This window comes from Oryza sativa, chromosome 9 (genome assembly GCF_034140825.1).
Source record: "Oryza sativa Japonica Group chromosome 9, ASM3414082v1".
NCBI lineage: Eukaryota > Viridiplantae > Streptophyta > Magnoliopsida > Poales > Poaceae > Oryza > Oryza sativa.
The window spans coordinates 27,264,515-27,280,625 of record NC_089043.1 but is presented as its reverse complement, the minus strand read 5'-3'; the positions used below and the strand labels follow the sequence as shown (position 1 = coordinate 27,280,625).

The following is a 16,111-nucleotide window of genomic DNA, read 5'->3' as shown; positions in this document are numbered from 1 at the left end:
GGAAAAAAATTTATTGCTTGGAAAGGGAAAAAGATACAAAGTAATGCACAGTGGTAGCCCCTGGCCAAGCCCGCACAAGCCGAGGGGTTGTGCGGGGGTTGGCCCGAGCTCCTGGAAAGCAAAAAATCGCGACGCTATGGATAGAAGCGATGGAGGTATTCGATATTCCAGGGGTTAGGCAACTCCGTGCCGTCTTCCGTGGTTAGCCGAACAGAGCCTGGCCGGGGAACGCCGATCACTTTGTATGGCCCTTCCCACATTGGCGAGAGCTTGCTTAGCCCCAGACGCGACTGCACGCGGTGTAGGACAAGGTTGCCAATTTGTAGTGACCGGGCCTGGACGTGGCGCTGATGGTAGCGCCGCAGGCTTTGTTGGTAGTGCGCCGCACGTAGGGCCGCGCGCCTCCTCCGCTCTTCAAGATAGTCGAGGTCGTCGCGGCGAAGATCATCCTGGTTGACCTCATCGTATAGCACGACACGAGGCGATCCCAGGGAAAGCTCTGAAGGTAGGACCGCCTCGGCGCCATACACCAGGAAAAAGGGTGTTTCCCCCGTGGCGCGACTTGGAGTGGTCCGATTTGCCCACAACACGGCGGGCAACTCCTCGAGCCACGAATCCCCGTGTTTCTTCAGGACGTTGTACGTCTTGGTCTTGAGGCCTTTGAGGATTTCAACGTTGGCTCACTCGACTTGGCCGTTGCTCTTGGGGTGGGCGGGCAAGGCAAAGCACAATTTAATGCCCATGTCGTCGCAATAGTTGCCAAACAGCTCACTGGTGAACTGGGTGCTGTTATCTGTAATGATACGGTTGGGCGCTCCGAACCGGGATGTGATGCCCCTGATGAACTTGAGGGCGGAATGCTTGTCGATCTTGACGACCGGGTAAGCTTCGGGCCACTTGGTGAACTTGTCGATGGCGACGTACAGGTGCTGATACCCGCCTCGAGCCGCTTTGAATGGTCCGAGGATGTCTAGCCCCCAGACCGCGAAAGACCAAGAGAGTGGGATGACATGCAATGCTTGGGCCGGCTGGTAGCCTTGCTTGGCGTGGAACTGGCACGCCTTGCACCGCCGGACCCATTCTTGGGCGTCTTGCAACGCAGTCGGCCAGTAAAAACCTTGTCGGAAGGCTTTATCAACCAAAGTGCGTGAGACCGAATGGGCCCCACACTCACCCTGATGTGCGTCGGCTATGAGCTCGATGCCTTGCTCCCGAGAAATACACTTCAAGAGTATCCCATTGGCGGCACGCCGATAGAGGGTCCCTTCTACGAGTATGTGCCGCTTGGAGATGCACGCGAGCTTCTCAGCTTCTGCGCGATCCTCAGGAAGAGTATTTTTGTCGAGATACGCCTGGATGTCAGTCATCCAAACGACCTGACAAGGGGGGTCGGGGTCGACCCCCTCGGGCCCCGAGGCCAGCGGGTCGTCAAGGGTCAGGGCGGAGGGCATGGTGTCGGGGTCCCTCGGGGGGTTTAGTTGCGCCGACGGCTGTGCGAGTCTTTCCTCGAAGGTCCCCAGGGGGAGTGGGGCCCGTGCTGACGCGACACGCGACAACTCATCAGCGACTGTGTTGTCACGTCGGGGCACGTGCCGGAGCTCGAGTCCATCGAAGTGACGTTCCATGAGCCACACTTCGCAGACATATGCGTCCATTTGTGGGTCGGTGCACTGGTACTCTTTGGATACTTGGTTCACAACCAACTGGGAGTCGCCTAGGACTAGGAGACGGCGGATGCCCATTCCGGCCGCCACCCTCAACCCCGCGAGGAGTCCTTCGTATTCCGCCATATTGTTTGTGGCTCAGAAGTCGAGCCGAAAGACGTATGAGGACGTCCCCGCTTGGCGAAGTCAGCGTGACTCCGGCACCTGCACCTTGAAGGTTGAGGGAGCCGTCGAAATGCATAACCCAGTGCCCGACGCGAATGTCGGCGTTTGGGTCCTCTCCATCTCCGGGAAGGGAGGGAACGTTGGACGGAACAGGGTTGTCCACTGGGGTCCACTCCACGACGAAGTCAGCTAGGACCTGGCTTTTGATCGCATGCCGTGGTTCGAAACGCAGGTCGAACTCAGCAAGCTCGATGGCCCACTTTACGACCCGACCAGTACCCTCTCGGTTGTGCAAGATTTGGCCGAAAGGGTAGGATGTCACTACGGAAACCCGATGCGCTTGGAAGTAGTGGTGCAATTTCCTTGAGGCCATTAAGATTGCATAAAGCATTTTCTGGGCCTGTGGGTATCGGATCTTCGCGTCTCGGAGTGCCTCGCTGACAAAGTAGATGGGCCGCTGCACCTTTCGGTGGGGCCGGTCCTTGTTGTCAGGGGCAGATGATCTGGGCGCCCTTGCTCAGGGGCCCCGGGGGGGGTCTCGAGTCATGTCAGGACCATGGGCCTCGGGACCACTCGCCAAAGCCTCCCCTCCTCCCACGGGGGCCTCGGGGTCCTCCCGGGGGTTGGGGGCTTCGGGCACCGGGCCTTCGGGGGACGAAGGGCCATCGCGAGTCAAGGGGGCCTCTGGTCCGCTCTCGTCGCACTCGACTACTAGGGCGGCACTCACCGCATGGGGGGTCGCGGCAAAGTAGAGCAGCAACGGTTCCTCCGGCCCCGGGGCTACCAAGATGGGGGGAGGTAAGGTAAGCTTTCAGCTGATTGAGAGCTTGCTCCGCTTCCTCCGTCCACACAAACGGCCCGGGGCGCTTGAGGAGCTTGAATAGGGGCAACGCCCTCTCTCCCAGCCTTGATATAAATCGACTTAGGGCGGCCATGCATCCAGTGATGCACTGCACATCCCTAAGCTTGCTGGGGGGCGCATCCTCTCTATCGCGCGTATTTTCTCGGGATTAGCTTCTATGCCTCGGGAGGAGACTAGAAAACCGAGGAGTTGCCCGCCGGCACACCGAACACACACTTGTCGGGGTTCAGCTTCACGCGTGTGAACCTATGACTGTTGAAAGTCTCGGTCAAATCCTGCAACAACGTGTCCTGGTGTCTCGTCTTTACCACCAGGTCATCGACATACGCCTCTATATTTTGCCCTATCTGATGACTCAAAGTAATACGAGTCATACGCTGAAAAGTAGGGCCTGCATTCTTTAACCCAAAAGGCATAGTTGTATAACAAAAGGTGCCCACAGGAGTAATGAAGGCAGATTTTTCCTCATCTTCCCTAGCCATGCGGATCTGGTGATACCCAGAGTAGGCATCTAGAAAACACAAAAGGTCGCATCTGGCAGTGGAGTCGACTATCTGATCTATGCGTGGTAAAGGGAAGGGATCCTTAGGGCATGCCTTGTTGAGGTCCGTGTAGTCGATGCACATCCGGAGCTTGCCGTTGGTCTTCGGGACGACCACCGGGTTCGCCAGCCACTCCGGATGGATAACCTCGTGGATGAAGCCAGCCTCCAGGAGCCGCGCCACCTCCTCTCGGATGAAGGCCTGCCGCTCCGGGGCTTGACGCCGCACTTTTTGCCGGACGGGTCGCGCATCCGGCCGCACGGCGAGGCGGTGCTCGATCACCTCCCTGGGGACCCTGGGCATGTCCGACGGCTTCCATGCGAAGACGTCGGAGTTTGCCCGCAGGAAGGAGACGAGCGCGCTTTCCTATTTGGCGTCCAGGGTCCCGCCAATTTTGGCGGTCTTGGATGGATCATCGCCAGGGGGGATCTCCTAGACAGGCACCTCGTCAGCCGAGGTGAGGAGCTTCTTGGAGGCGTGGGACGCGGAGGCCTCCGGGGCCTGTGGCTCCGTGGCCACCGCCAGGTTGTCGGCGCGCTGCTCCGCGCAGGCGAGGACGACTTTGACATCGCCAAAGACGGTAATGGGGCCACTAGGGCCCGACATTTTCATCTGGAGGTAGGCGTAGTGGGTGGCGGCCATGAACTTCACCAACACAGGTCTACTCAGAACCGCGTTGTAGGACAGATTGAGGTCCGCCACATCGTAGTCAATCCGCTTGATACGGAAGTTGGTGGAGTCGCCGACAGTTACCGGGAGTTCGACATGGCCGAGGGGCCACGTGTGTCCCGAAGTCACGCCGATGATCGGCAGCAACGGCTGGAGCTTCATCCCCGGGGCCTTGAACGCGTTGAAGGCGGCCGGGGAGATGATGCTCAGGCTGGGCCCCCCGTTAACCAGGACGCGCTTCATCCTGACGTTGTGAATGGTCGGGGAGACCACGAGGGCCAACTTCCCTCCTCGAGCGAGCACTATCGGATGGTCGCTCTGGTGAAAGGTGAGCTTCACCTCCGACCAGCGCGCCTTCCGAGCCGCTTCGTGGGTTGGGACAGCGGCCAGAAGCTCTCGCCTCATGGCCTTGAAGCCTTGGCAGGAGGTGTGAGCGCAAGCCCCCCCCCCCCCCCCCGGTCGAGCGTGGTGACGGCTCCCTGAGGTATCTGGAACTCCAGATCCTCACTGTCATCGCCATCATCGGCGGGGGCCTTCTTCTTGGTCTCCCCTCGCCGGTCATCAGCTGGGGTCGCGGGGGCTTTGCCCTCTCGTCGACACTGCCGCTTCTCCTCATCGGCTTTTCGGAACCGCTCGGCCAAATTCTTGACCGAGCGGCAGTCGGCGAGACTGTGCCGATAAGTGTTGTGCACCGAGCACCACTTGTCTGCCGACCGGCCCTCGCCGGATGGAGCAGTGGAGCTCGGCTTGTCGCCGGTAGCCTTTCCCTTGCGCGGGGCCCGTGAGGGCCCATCAGCCGCAAGGACGTGGCCCTCGTCATCGGAGCGGTCCAGTTTCCTTTTGCCCCTCTTATCTCGCCGCTTAGAGCGGGGAACAAACTCGGGGGTAGCCGCAGCCGCCTCGCCGGTGCCGGGGGAGTTCCAGGCCCACGCCTCCTCCTTCCGAGCCACCTTGTCCGCTAGCTCGAAGAGCTCGGTGGTGGTCTTGGGCTCCTTGGAGGTGATCTTCTCCAGCATACGGTTATGCCACACGCCATTCCGAAACGCATAAACGACCGCATGGGTCGGAATGCATGGAATAGTGTTGCGGACCTGTCAGAAGCGCTGTATGTACGAGCGGAGGGACTCGTCGTCCTTCCGCTGCACAGCGTGCAGGTCCACCTCTTCTCCTTGGCGGGGGTATGTGCCCTGGAAGTTCGTGACGAACTGCTGGCACAGGTCCTCCCAAGAGTGGATGGAGTCAGGGGGCTGGGTCATCAGCCAGCCGCGCGCCTGACCCTTAAGGGCCATAGGGAAGTAATTCGCCATGACCCGGTCGTCGCCCCCTGCCACCACGATGATCGTGGTGTAGATCTGGAGGAACTCGGAGGGATTGATGCTGCCATCATACTTCTCCGTGAGGTTGGGGCGAAACTTCGGGGGCCACCGGACATTCCGTAGATTCACAACGAAGGCCCTACAACCAGTCCCTCCAGGGGTGAGCGTGGTGGGAGGACCGCCTCGTGAGGAGGAACGCGGCACTCCAGATGAGGAGGCCCCTTCCCCCATGCGGGCAGCTCGGCGCTCGTCCCGGCGTCGCTCGATATTGATTCGAGCGTCTTGCTCCCCGTAGAGACCGTCGGGAACCCTCCGGCTTCCCGAGGCCCCCGACGATGTTGGAGCCGTGGACCGCCTCGAGGCCATGGCCGATCGACGGGCCCTCCTCCTCACTGACGAGGAGAGGGCAATGGGGGTATGCGACGTACCGGTGACGGCGGGTCGGCCGCCTGTGGCCAACTGCAGCTGGGCAGTGGTGACCAAGTTGGCCACGTCGTCCAACCAGCGCTGGACAGGGGTCTCCGGCTCCGAGTTCATGGGGGGATACCGCAGAAGGGCACCCGCCGCCTGAATCGCGTCTCGGGGCGAGCCGCCGTCACCATAAGTGAGGCGGCGCCGTGCCCCGACGCGTCGTGGCCTCCCTCCGCCCGGGGGCAGGGAGAGGGCCGAACCACCCGATCGGGTGGGGTCCTCCCTCCACGAGGGATCGCGGCGGGGAGGAGTTGGAGAGTTGCGGTGGTGGTGACGAGGGCCGCGGCTCTCGCTAGCATCCTCACTCCCAGACGGAGTGAGGGTGTGCACCATCGCCTCCTCCTCCAGGGCCTCGACCATGATCGTCGAGGACAGAGGGAAACTTGGGGTGGAAGGAAACGACTTCTCTTTAAAGCGCGCAACTTCCCCCTACCTGGCGTGCCAACTGTCTAGGAATGATCCTCTCTAGCGGGAGATCATGAGACCCCCCTTTCATGAGTTCGGCCGGGGGAAAAAGCTCGCCTTTGGAAATCGCGTATCCGTCCCCAAGGCTCCTAGCTAGCTCGCACACAACGAAATTATACGGGTTCAGGCCGCTATGAAGCGTAATACCCTACTCCTGTGTATGGGATTTAGACTGAGAGTTACAAGAGTTCCTAAACTCCGGAGAACGCTCTTACTTCCCTCCTCCTCGAGTTCAGGTTTTCTGAGAGTCGTCCCCTTTCTCGGTGGGCAAAGTCCTCCTTTTATACCTCAAGGGGATACCACATGCACCGCCTCTACCTACTCTTCTCTTGGGTGGGGACCCGCCCTACCTTGACCGGAACTCGACCCGTGCCTTCGCCTGGAAGCTAAACCACAGCTTGTCCTTGAGCAGGGCCCAGTGCCGTCCCTCGTCTGACACGGGGGACAGCCCTGTCAATCCCTCATTAATGGGTGAAGACTTGTGGTGGCCGCCCTCCGAATGACCCTCCGATGGAACGGGTCATACCTACTTCCACTCCGCCGGAAGCAGATGCGACGTGGAAGCACGGTTGTCCGTCCAGTCAGACGTGACCAGCGTCAGGCCGGTCACAGATCGGTCATTCTTGACCATCGCGCGCCAGTCGGGCTCGCCGCACGTCTGCCCCACTGCGTTAAATGCGACAGGGGGCAGTTGGGGCGCTGCGCGCATTAAAGGAGGTTCAGCCTGGGCCCCCTCCTCGCTTGCTCCCCCGCCAAATGGCGGCTGGGCGAGGGCCTCGGGACAAAGCGGTGCAAGGGCCCGAGGGGCATGATGTGGCACCCCGAGCCCCCCCCCCCCCCCCCCGGTCGCTCCTGCGATTCGCGGAATGCGGGAGTAGGACCAGGCTGTAGGGACACGTGGCAGGATGGGAAGGTAGATTCCTCTCACCTCGCATACCCCCGGGCCCATATCTCAGACAAGTTTCATCAAATTAATAATTAAATATATTTTCATAATAAATTTATCTTGGGTTAAAAATATTAGTATATTTTTCTACAAACTTGATCAAACTTAAACGTCTTATAAACTAAAACAGAGGGAGTATCTATTAGCTTCTGCTTTTAATTAACTTACTAATATCATTATTAAAAATTAACCTACTAATATAGTAATAAAGTACTAGGTAGTGCGTGGATCCGATTGGCCTAATCTGATGGATGATTATTGAAGTATTAATAATTAGTTTACCTAGTACTGCTAATTAAGTATATGTTTAATTGTTCGCACGTGCGAATATTAGTGCATTCGCGCGCGTGCTAGCTAGCTTCCTTAGCTTTATAGTTTCGAGCGAATAAAATATTTATTCTGATACTCTTATATAAATATATATAGAGGCAGTAGGGAATGCCGATCGCTTTCACCTAATGGATCCGAGTGTGTGTATGTCGTTTGGTATATACTAGTAATTAAAATTAAGTATCAGTGATACGTACGGCGGAGCTTATATAGTTTTGTGAATATATAGGTCATCTTCTTTCTAATCAAGATGTAGGTTCGATTTCTGTTCACATGTTTTTAAACTGTTAAATGGAGTAATACGTTTCGTATAAAAAAGATTGATTGATTAATTAAAGATGAAAAAGAGAGATCGAATTGAAGAGGTACAATAGAAGTGATGCTCGCTGATGCTGATGCAGTATTATATTTGCGGTGGACGTTCCGGTCGAGAAACACCTACATGCAGATAGCTATAGCTAGTGGTCAAAATTCTCATCGACCAAAAGTCGAAAGGAAGTAAAATTAAGTTCGGAACAGATCGAGGCCCATCTCAAGTCAAGATATCGAATGCAAAGGTATATTATCAATCGATCGATCGATACATGTATATGTATGTGATAATATCATCCTACGTACGTAGTAGTACTATATATGTATACATATACATATACATACACATATACATATACATATACATATACATATACATATACATATACATATATATATATATATATATATATATATATATATATATATATATATATATATATATATATATATATATATATATATATATATATATATATATATATATATATATATATATATATATATATATATATATATATATATATATATATATATATATATATATATATATATATATATATATATATATATATATCTATCGATGGGCGGGCGGCGTGAAGCTAAGGTTGAATAATGCTGTTGTGTGTGCTGTGGCCTGTGGTCAATTATATTGGTCATGCTTTAATCAACGGACGCACGCACGCACGCACGCAGACACGTGCCCAAGTCGCAAATTCTTCCAAAACGAACGAAACGTCACGTCACGTGTCACTCCAGATATATACAGTATACTCCTATGTACAGTACCTACCAAATACTATACGTACTGCTCCGTATATGCCTACATGCTTAGGGCCTCTTTGAATCGCAGGATTCAGAAAACAGGGGAATAGGAAAAACGTAGGAATTGAATGCTATACTTATTTGATTTCTATGGGATTTTGAAACACAGGAAAGTCTTCAAACTGTCGTTTTATTAGCACACAGGAAAAATGCAGGAACCTTAGAAACATGAAGGCCCCCTTTGATTCAAAGGAAATTCATAGGAATTTTAAAGGATTTAATTCCTATAGGAATTTTTCCTATATAGCCCTTTGAATCAAAGGAATGAATCCTATGGAATCCTATAAAATTCCTATGGAATGCCTCTTCCCATGCAAATTTTGAAGGAAATTTAACATGAGGTTCTACCTCATGTTAAGAATCCTTTGAGTCTTTCTCTCTCCTCAAATTCCTGTGTTTTTCCTGCGGCTCAATCAAACGGTCATTCCTATGTTTTTCCTGTGTTTTGCAATCCTCTGTTTTACACTTGTATTCCTATCAGAATCCTATGTTTTTCCTATTCCCCCGTTTTTTCATTCCTGTGATTCAAAGGGGGCCGAAGAGGAAAACATGAGGTGAGACCTCATGTTTATTTTCCTTCAAAATTGCTCTAGTAAGGTTTATTCCATAGGAATTTCAAAGTAATTGTTAGGAAACAATCCTTTGTTTCAAAGGGCTCTATAGGATTATTTTCCATAGGATAAAATCCTCTAGAATTCCTATGGTTTTTCCATTGAATCAAAGGGGGCCTTAGTTTGGCAGTAGGTCTTGCATTTTGTCTTTCTTGCATGCTGTGTGTGTTTGGGAGGTGGAGTTTGGCACTAGGAAAACATGATGGTTTATTAATGTATAATTAATTAAGTATTAGCTAAAAATATTTAGAAAATTGGATTAACTTTCATATAAAAATTTTTGCAAAAAATACACCCCCTTTATAGTTTAAAAAAGTGTGCTCGCAAAAAAGGAGAGAGGTTAGTTAGAAAAGTGAAGTAAACAACTCAGCCTAGGTATGTGCTCAATTGGAAGTGCTTGCTATATATTATAGATGTGTTCATCTTCTTTTTATTGCGACACATGACTTCTTGTGCTATCTGTATGCTAAGCTCTTAAATATAAATAAACATAATTTCTATGCTTGATGAAATCATTGTCAAAAGGGGGAGAAGAGAAGACATTGTGCATGTTTTTAGGTCAAGGGAGAATTTCTTTCTTTTCAAAAGTGAGAGAAGTTTTCTTTTGGATTTTGAGCACGATATGTGTTTTTGCACGAAGTGTGCTTTTTACCACTTTTGTTTTTAATTTTCCAAACAACAAAAGTTCATCAAGGGGGATTGTAAAATCAAAGTGTTTTGATTCTTATTCTGTGATGAACAACTAGCATATGTGATGTTTAGTTTTGATATTTGGAGATTATCGGCGAAGTGGTTTTGGAGATGATTGGTTTTTCAAGTGATGAACAGGTCCTGCTGACAGGTGAGAACCGGTTAGACCGGGTAGTGGTTGCCGGTCAGACCGGAGGTATGCACGCAGTCAGACCGGCCTAGCACGCGGTCTGACCAGCCAACTCTGTGTCGGTTTCGGTTTCAGGTTGTTTGTTTGGATATCCGTGATTAATACGTTTTTTTGGCTTCTAGATGGATACTATGCGTATGTAATACTGTTGTTTGCTAAAAATGGGTCAAGTTGAAGATAGCTTGATTTCGGAATATGGTTTCTTTGTTTGATTCATGTGTAGGTGACTTGATGCCTTGGGAGAGTATTGCCGGTGATGGATCGGGAGTCGACTTGGAGATAAGGCGACGTCCGGATGGTCAGATATCATGCGGGATACTTAGGCTAGAGTTCAGTGCACGTGGTTGGTGAAGATTCCATATGGCATATGATAGAGATATTGTGTGCGTATGGGATGTAGAGTTGAATTTGGGAGGAGTCCAAAATTGGTATGATTGGAGTTTGTAAAGTTTGTTTCTTGTACGGGAAGGTTTCCTAGGTAGATTAGGACTTCATGTATGAGTTTGGTTCGTGGCTTCAGGCTGCCTACCTCATGTATAAATAGAGAAGGAGCGTGAGGCTTCCTGGTATCGCTTTTGACAGCATTGAATTGAGAGTTGAGTTAGGGTTTCGAGTTTAGTCAAGATATTCGTGAGGATTGCTGTTGTTTCACTTTGTAAACACAGAGAGAAGTAATAAAGTTGTCATCTACCTTGAGAAATCTTCAATTTGTGTTTGCTCGGGTTTGGCGGTCTAACCGGCGAGACACCAGCGGTCAAACCGACGGCATTGTGGCGGTCAGACCAGTGGATCAATTGGTGTCAGACCGGCGGCGACTTCAGGCGCGGCAGCTAATCTCGGCGGTCCGACCAGATAATCAATCTCGGTCAGACCGATGGCTTCCAGGCGGTCAGACCGGTGCATCTACTTCGGTCAGACCGCGATCCATCGAAATTGTGGGTAACTTTTATTTCCGCTAAAAGTTTTGGTTTTTGGTACATCAACCATTCACCCCTCTCTGGTTGGCTTAGTTATTTATATTCGATCCTACAATGGGAGTTTGGATGAACAAATTATGTAATTCGACAAGAATGCTGGTGGCGAGTGGTGCTACTGCAGTTTTATGGGTAATTTTGGGAACTTAGTAATAACGCTTGCTCCGAAAGCATTTTACCCAAAAACCCTATTGAAGTAATTTTTCAGGTAGCTCATTACATCTTCAATTGGGGCATCTTGTAGACCTAGGAGGCAGAGACAAGAAATCTTTAGGAGAGGGCCAAGCTTTTGTAGAAGAAAAAATTGTCAATCACAAACTCTTACAGTATGTCAAAAGAGTGAAGTGTACCAGCGGTCCCTAAACTTGTTTAGGTGTGCCACTTAGGTCCCTGAACTCTCAAAATTCATTTTTGTGTCCCTCAACTTGTCTCGGGTGTCATATAGATCCAAACGAGCTATAACCCGCTTCATGAGATGACGTAGCATGCCGCGGTGATGCTTACGTATTATTGGGATCCACATGTTAGTCACTAAAAAAATAAAATTTAAAAAGAGAGGAGGGAGAGAGAGGAGAAAAGGAAGTTTTTAATTTTGAAAAATAAATAAAAAAATATAGGAGAAAAAACATGTTCTTATTTTTTTCTATATGTAACTGACATATAGGTTCAATTGACACGTATGCGCCACCATAGCATGCCACGTCAGCACACAGAGCATGTTGGAGCCCGTTTGGAACTATATGACACCCAAGACAAGTTGAGGGATCCAAAAATGTATTTTGAGAGTTCAGGGACCTAGGTGACACACTAGCACAAGTTTATGAACCACCCGTACACTTTACTCTTGTCAAAATATCACTCACGTATGTTTTCACTCAAGCTCTCCTGCTAAGGATGCTTTGGAGTCGTCTCCTTATATGGAGAATGCATTGTTGGTTTATGTACTCTGTTTCTAAAGTTAAATAAAACTGTTTCAAAAAAAAAGGGGCCAAGCTTTTAAAGCAGGTGGCAGATGAAATCTACTATGCTCATCATGGATGGAGTTCCAAAGACAATGAAATTACAGGACGGGTTAAGGATAAAGTTGCTGGAGGTTTTGCTCGATGACTCTGATCTAGGTGGGATTGTTGTATCAATTGGCTTCATTTTGCAGCTATTGATCAGTACGATGTAAGATAGCTTTGTTTCTGCCTGAAGGAAAAATCCTTACTGTAAACTTCTTCCCTAACCATGGTGGGACGTCGCTTGGTTAGGGGGAGGGCTTTTAAGCTCCAGTTAGAAAAAACATTTTTGTAAAAAAAAACATTGGAGCAAACAATAAATAAAAAATAAAAAAACAATCATTAAATAAGTACTAAATGGCAGGAAAAAAGTAGCAAGTTACGCGGAGGCGGAGGCGCAAGGTCGGCTTATACGTATGTATAAATTATATATGCGTATAAACTTTATATATATACCTATAATTTTTTTCAATATGTATACACTTTATATGTATAAAAAGTTTTGTACAACACATAAAGTTTTTTTACGTATATATAGAGAGAATAAAATGCTGTGTGGGTCCAGAACCGACCGGTGGTGCGGCTGATCGTTAATAAGCGATTGCAGATAGATAGATAGATTATGGCGGGAGAAAAAGGGAAGAAGTGCAGTGTAGGTGTATTAGTATAGTAATGAAGGGGAGGAAATAAAAGTGTAGGGGGGGGAAGATTCGGCACGCGCTGGGTCCACAAATGCGATGCGTTTCCCACCTCCCACCTCCCGGCTCTGCTTCTGTCTCTCTCCCTCTGCTTCCTTTTAAACAACCCCCGCCCCCGCCGACTCCCATTCATTCTCCCGCCGAGCGGAGCTCATATATCGATCGTCGGGTCTCCCCAACACAGACAGAGCGATGCGATCATCTTCTTCTTCCTTCCTTCCATAGATTTCCCCATCTATCTATATATCAACAACACATTCATTCAGCTCCACGTACGCGCTAGCTGATCGATCGATCATCTGCTACGACTAGCTAGTCGATTCAACTATATATATATACTCCATCTTAGGAGCTGCTTGATCGATCGACATATATATAACTAATGGATCATCATCATCAGCAGCAGCAGCAGGAGGGTGAGCTGGTGGCCAAGTACAGGGGCGTGCGGCGGCGGCCGTGGGGCAAATTCGCGGCAGAGATCCGCGACTCGAGCCGGCACGGCGTCCGCGTGTGGCTGGGCACCTTCGACACAGCCGAGGAGGCCGCTCGCGCCTACGACCGCTCCGCCTACTCCATGCGCGGCGCCAACGCCGTCCTCAACTTCCCCGCCGACGCCCACATCTACGCCCGTCAACTACACAATAATAACGCCGCTGCTGGCTCTTCATCTTCCTCTTCCGCCGCCGCCGCAGCAGCCAGGCCGCCGCCGATCGAGTTCGAGTACCTCGATGACCACGTCCTGCAGGAGATGCTCCGAGACCACACCACCAACAAGTAGCTTACTACTCCACTATATATGCTGCCTGCTGCTGTGCTATATATATCTATCTATCTCCTCTGCTTCATGTATCCGGCCTCCCACCGGCCGCCGCCTATTGCGTTGCACCAATTAATCCATAAACGAATGGACCAACCAAGTACATGTACCAACGATCGATCAATCGATCAGCCAACATACTCCCTCCGTTTCGAAATGGTTGACGCCGTTGACTTTTTAGCACATGTTTAACCGTTCATCTTATTCAAAAAATTTAAGTAATTATTAATTCTTTTCCTATCATTTAATTCATTGTTAAATATATTTTTATATAGGCATATAATTTTACATATTTCATAAAAGTTTTTGAATAAGACGAACGGTCAAACATGTGCTAAAAAGTCAACGGTGTTAAACATTTCGAAACGGAGGGAGTATGTTTATTTGACGGAACATGAATACTCCCTCCGTTTCAAAATGTTTGACACCGTTGACTTTTTAGCACATGTTTAACCGTTCGTTTTATTTAAAAACTTTTGTGAAATATGTAAAAGTATATGCCTACATAAAAATATATTTAACAATGAATCATATGATAGAAAAAGAATTAATAATTACTTAAATTTTTTGAATAAGACGAACGGTCAAACATATGCTAAAAAGTCAACGGCATCAACCATTTCAAAACGGAGGGAGTATTACGCATGCATTAATTCATCTTCAGTTCCTCATGATGAATTAATGCAAATGGCTATCTATCTCCATCGATCGTTTCTAGCCGGACATTAATTAATTACATTGCATATATTTAATACATTTGCATTGCACCACGTACTCACATTCCAAATTAATCCTACTAGCTAGCTACTCCAGATACTAGTGGTATACAGTAGGAAGCTGGAGAGTAGTACGTACGTACGATCGAGTGGCCAGTAGCTATAGGATCAGGAAGTCCGTCGATCGATCGCCGCCGGCCGCCCGCCCGGATGCTTCAGCTGACGATGGATCGAAGGAATCTAAGTGGACTAGAAGGTAGCTAGAACAATCCAGAGAGTAGAGTGTACCTCATGCATGCATGAATGCTAGCTACCTGCATGCTTCTCTGCTTCTTGCTCTGATCGCTGCAAGAAAGTTCCTGGAACCAACGTACATGACATATTACTAGCTTAATTTAGATCAATCGACCACACTCTGCCTCTCTAGCTTATACACATACAAGTACTCTCCATCGCCCCCAAATTTAATTTCCTACCGTTACTTATTATACTGTACTACTATTAACCACCAAGCTAGGAGGGATATGTACATATATCCAACAGTCTTAAGTTGCACCGGTCCAAAATTTCAATAATGGGTATTTCTGCCCCCCGGCCCGGTGGGAGTGCTAGGACTTACTGAAGGGACTGTGCCAAAATAAATTTTATCAAAGTTTTGGCAATGCTAAAATTTTGGCGAGATAAAATTTTGGCAAGATAGTAATATTGCCAAAATTTTAGCAGGATTTCTTATATATTAACTAAATTTGGTAACAAACTAAACATAGATATTTTTTGGCAACTTTACCAGAAAATGGTATGGTTGAAAATGGCAACAAAGTGAACATGCCTGAAATCTTGGAATTTCAAACGAAATTTGTGTTAAATTTGAACAAGTTTTGACTAATTCAAAAAAAATCTATGAATTTTGGCCGACATATTTCGTGCTGGGGAGGAGGGGGTTCCAAAATTTCAAACACGAGCCATCATGCATTATCATGTCGTACTTCCTCCTCCCCCAAAATAGGTTACTACTATCATTTAGCATTTACAAGCCAAATCATAAGGGATAAGAACTGACCTCAATTCCCCTTATTAAATGAAGCTAGCTGGTACCGTTGGAAGTGGGAGGGTAATTCAGGTAAGATAGAAAAAATGAATAAAAAGTTATAAATGGGGCAAATAATACTCTAAAATAATTATTTATTTTGAGATAAATTTTAAATGCAAAGTGCTCACTTATTTTGAGATAGAGGGAATAGTAATTAATTTATAGTGGGCCCATTAATTAATACACACCATCACCATTTTATATATATATATATATATATATATATATATATATATATATATATATATATATATATATATATATATATATATATATATATATATATATATATATATATATATATATGCAGGGTTGAGGGCGGCAGCAAAGGGGACGACGGCGTTCCGCTGCTTTTCCCAACGCAGGGGTGAGGGCGGTAATGGAGGGGAGGCAAAGGCGGTGGTGGGGGGGACGACAACGTAACAACAACCTCCTATCTCATCACTGCCGCCATCCTCATCTCGTGCTTCCTCCTCCCCCACGGCGGCAAGCGAAAGAGGGAAGAGGAGCGGCGCGACGATAGCCTCCCCTCGTCACCGTTGCTTCTACCGGAGAGGAAAGTGAAGGAAGAGAAGAAAGAGTATGTGACACTGACATGCTGACCCCACACAGTGACTACAGGGGTATGTATATATATGAAAAGACTTGTGTATATAGGATATACGTTCCCTCATATGTACTGCCTAACTAATAATTAATCACACAAGACAAATATATACGTTAAGTAGGTTAATTTCATTTATGTTATATGAAAGGA

The 16,111-nt window shown here is 48.5% G+C and overlaps 2 protein-coding genes across 2 annotated transcripts; one reads left to right on the top strand and one right to left on the bottom strand.

Moving 5' to 3' along the window:
* Window positions 1-680: 680 nt before the first annotated feature.
* Window positions 681-4,307, bottom strand: LOC136351728 (uncharacterized). Its single transcript, XM_066303998.1, has 4 exons — window positions 3,678-4,307; window positions 3,288-3,599; window positions 1,869-2,088; window positions 681-1,774 (listed from the first exon to the last, which is right to left on the bottom strand). The coding sequence occupies exons 1-4, from the start codon at window positions 4,305-4,307 to the stop codon at window positions 681-683; spliced, it is 2,256 nt and encodes a 751-aa protein (XP_066160095.1).
* Window positions 4,308-12,864: 8,557 nt separating this feature from the next.
* Window positions 12,865-13,644, top strand: LOC107275382 (ethylene-responsive transcription factor ERF096). Its single transcript, XM_015755777.3, has one exon. It carries the CDS (start codon window positions 13,114-13,116, stop codon window positions 13,507-13,509), a length of 396 nt encoding a protein of 131 aa, XP_015611263.1. The 5' UTR covers window positions 12,865-13,113; the 3' UTR covers window positions 13,510-13,644.
* The last annotated feature ends 2,467 nt before the right edge of the window (window positions 13,645-16,111 follow it).

Bases quoted from the DNA above. Each gene is read 5' to 3' on its own strand.
- LOC136351728 (XM_066303998.1), bottom strand. From the start codon at position 4,307: ATGAGGCGAGAGCTTCTGGCCGCTGTCCCAACCCACGAAGCGGCTCGG. The intron at 2,089-3,287 runs GCATGCCCTAAG...CGGGTCGTAAAG, and splicing joins ACTACACGGACCTCAACAAG to TGGGCCATCGAGCTTGCTGA. The intron at 1,775-1,868 runs GTGCCGGAGTCA...CGGAATACGAAG, and splicing joins CCTCAACCTTCAAGGTGCAG to GACTCCTCGCGGGGTTGAGG.
- LOC107275382 (XM_015755777.3), top strand. From the start codon at position 13,114: ATGGATCATCATCATCAGCAGCAGCAGCAGGAGGGTGAGCTGGTGGCC.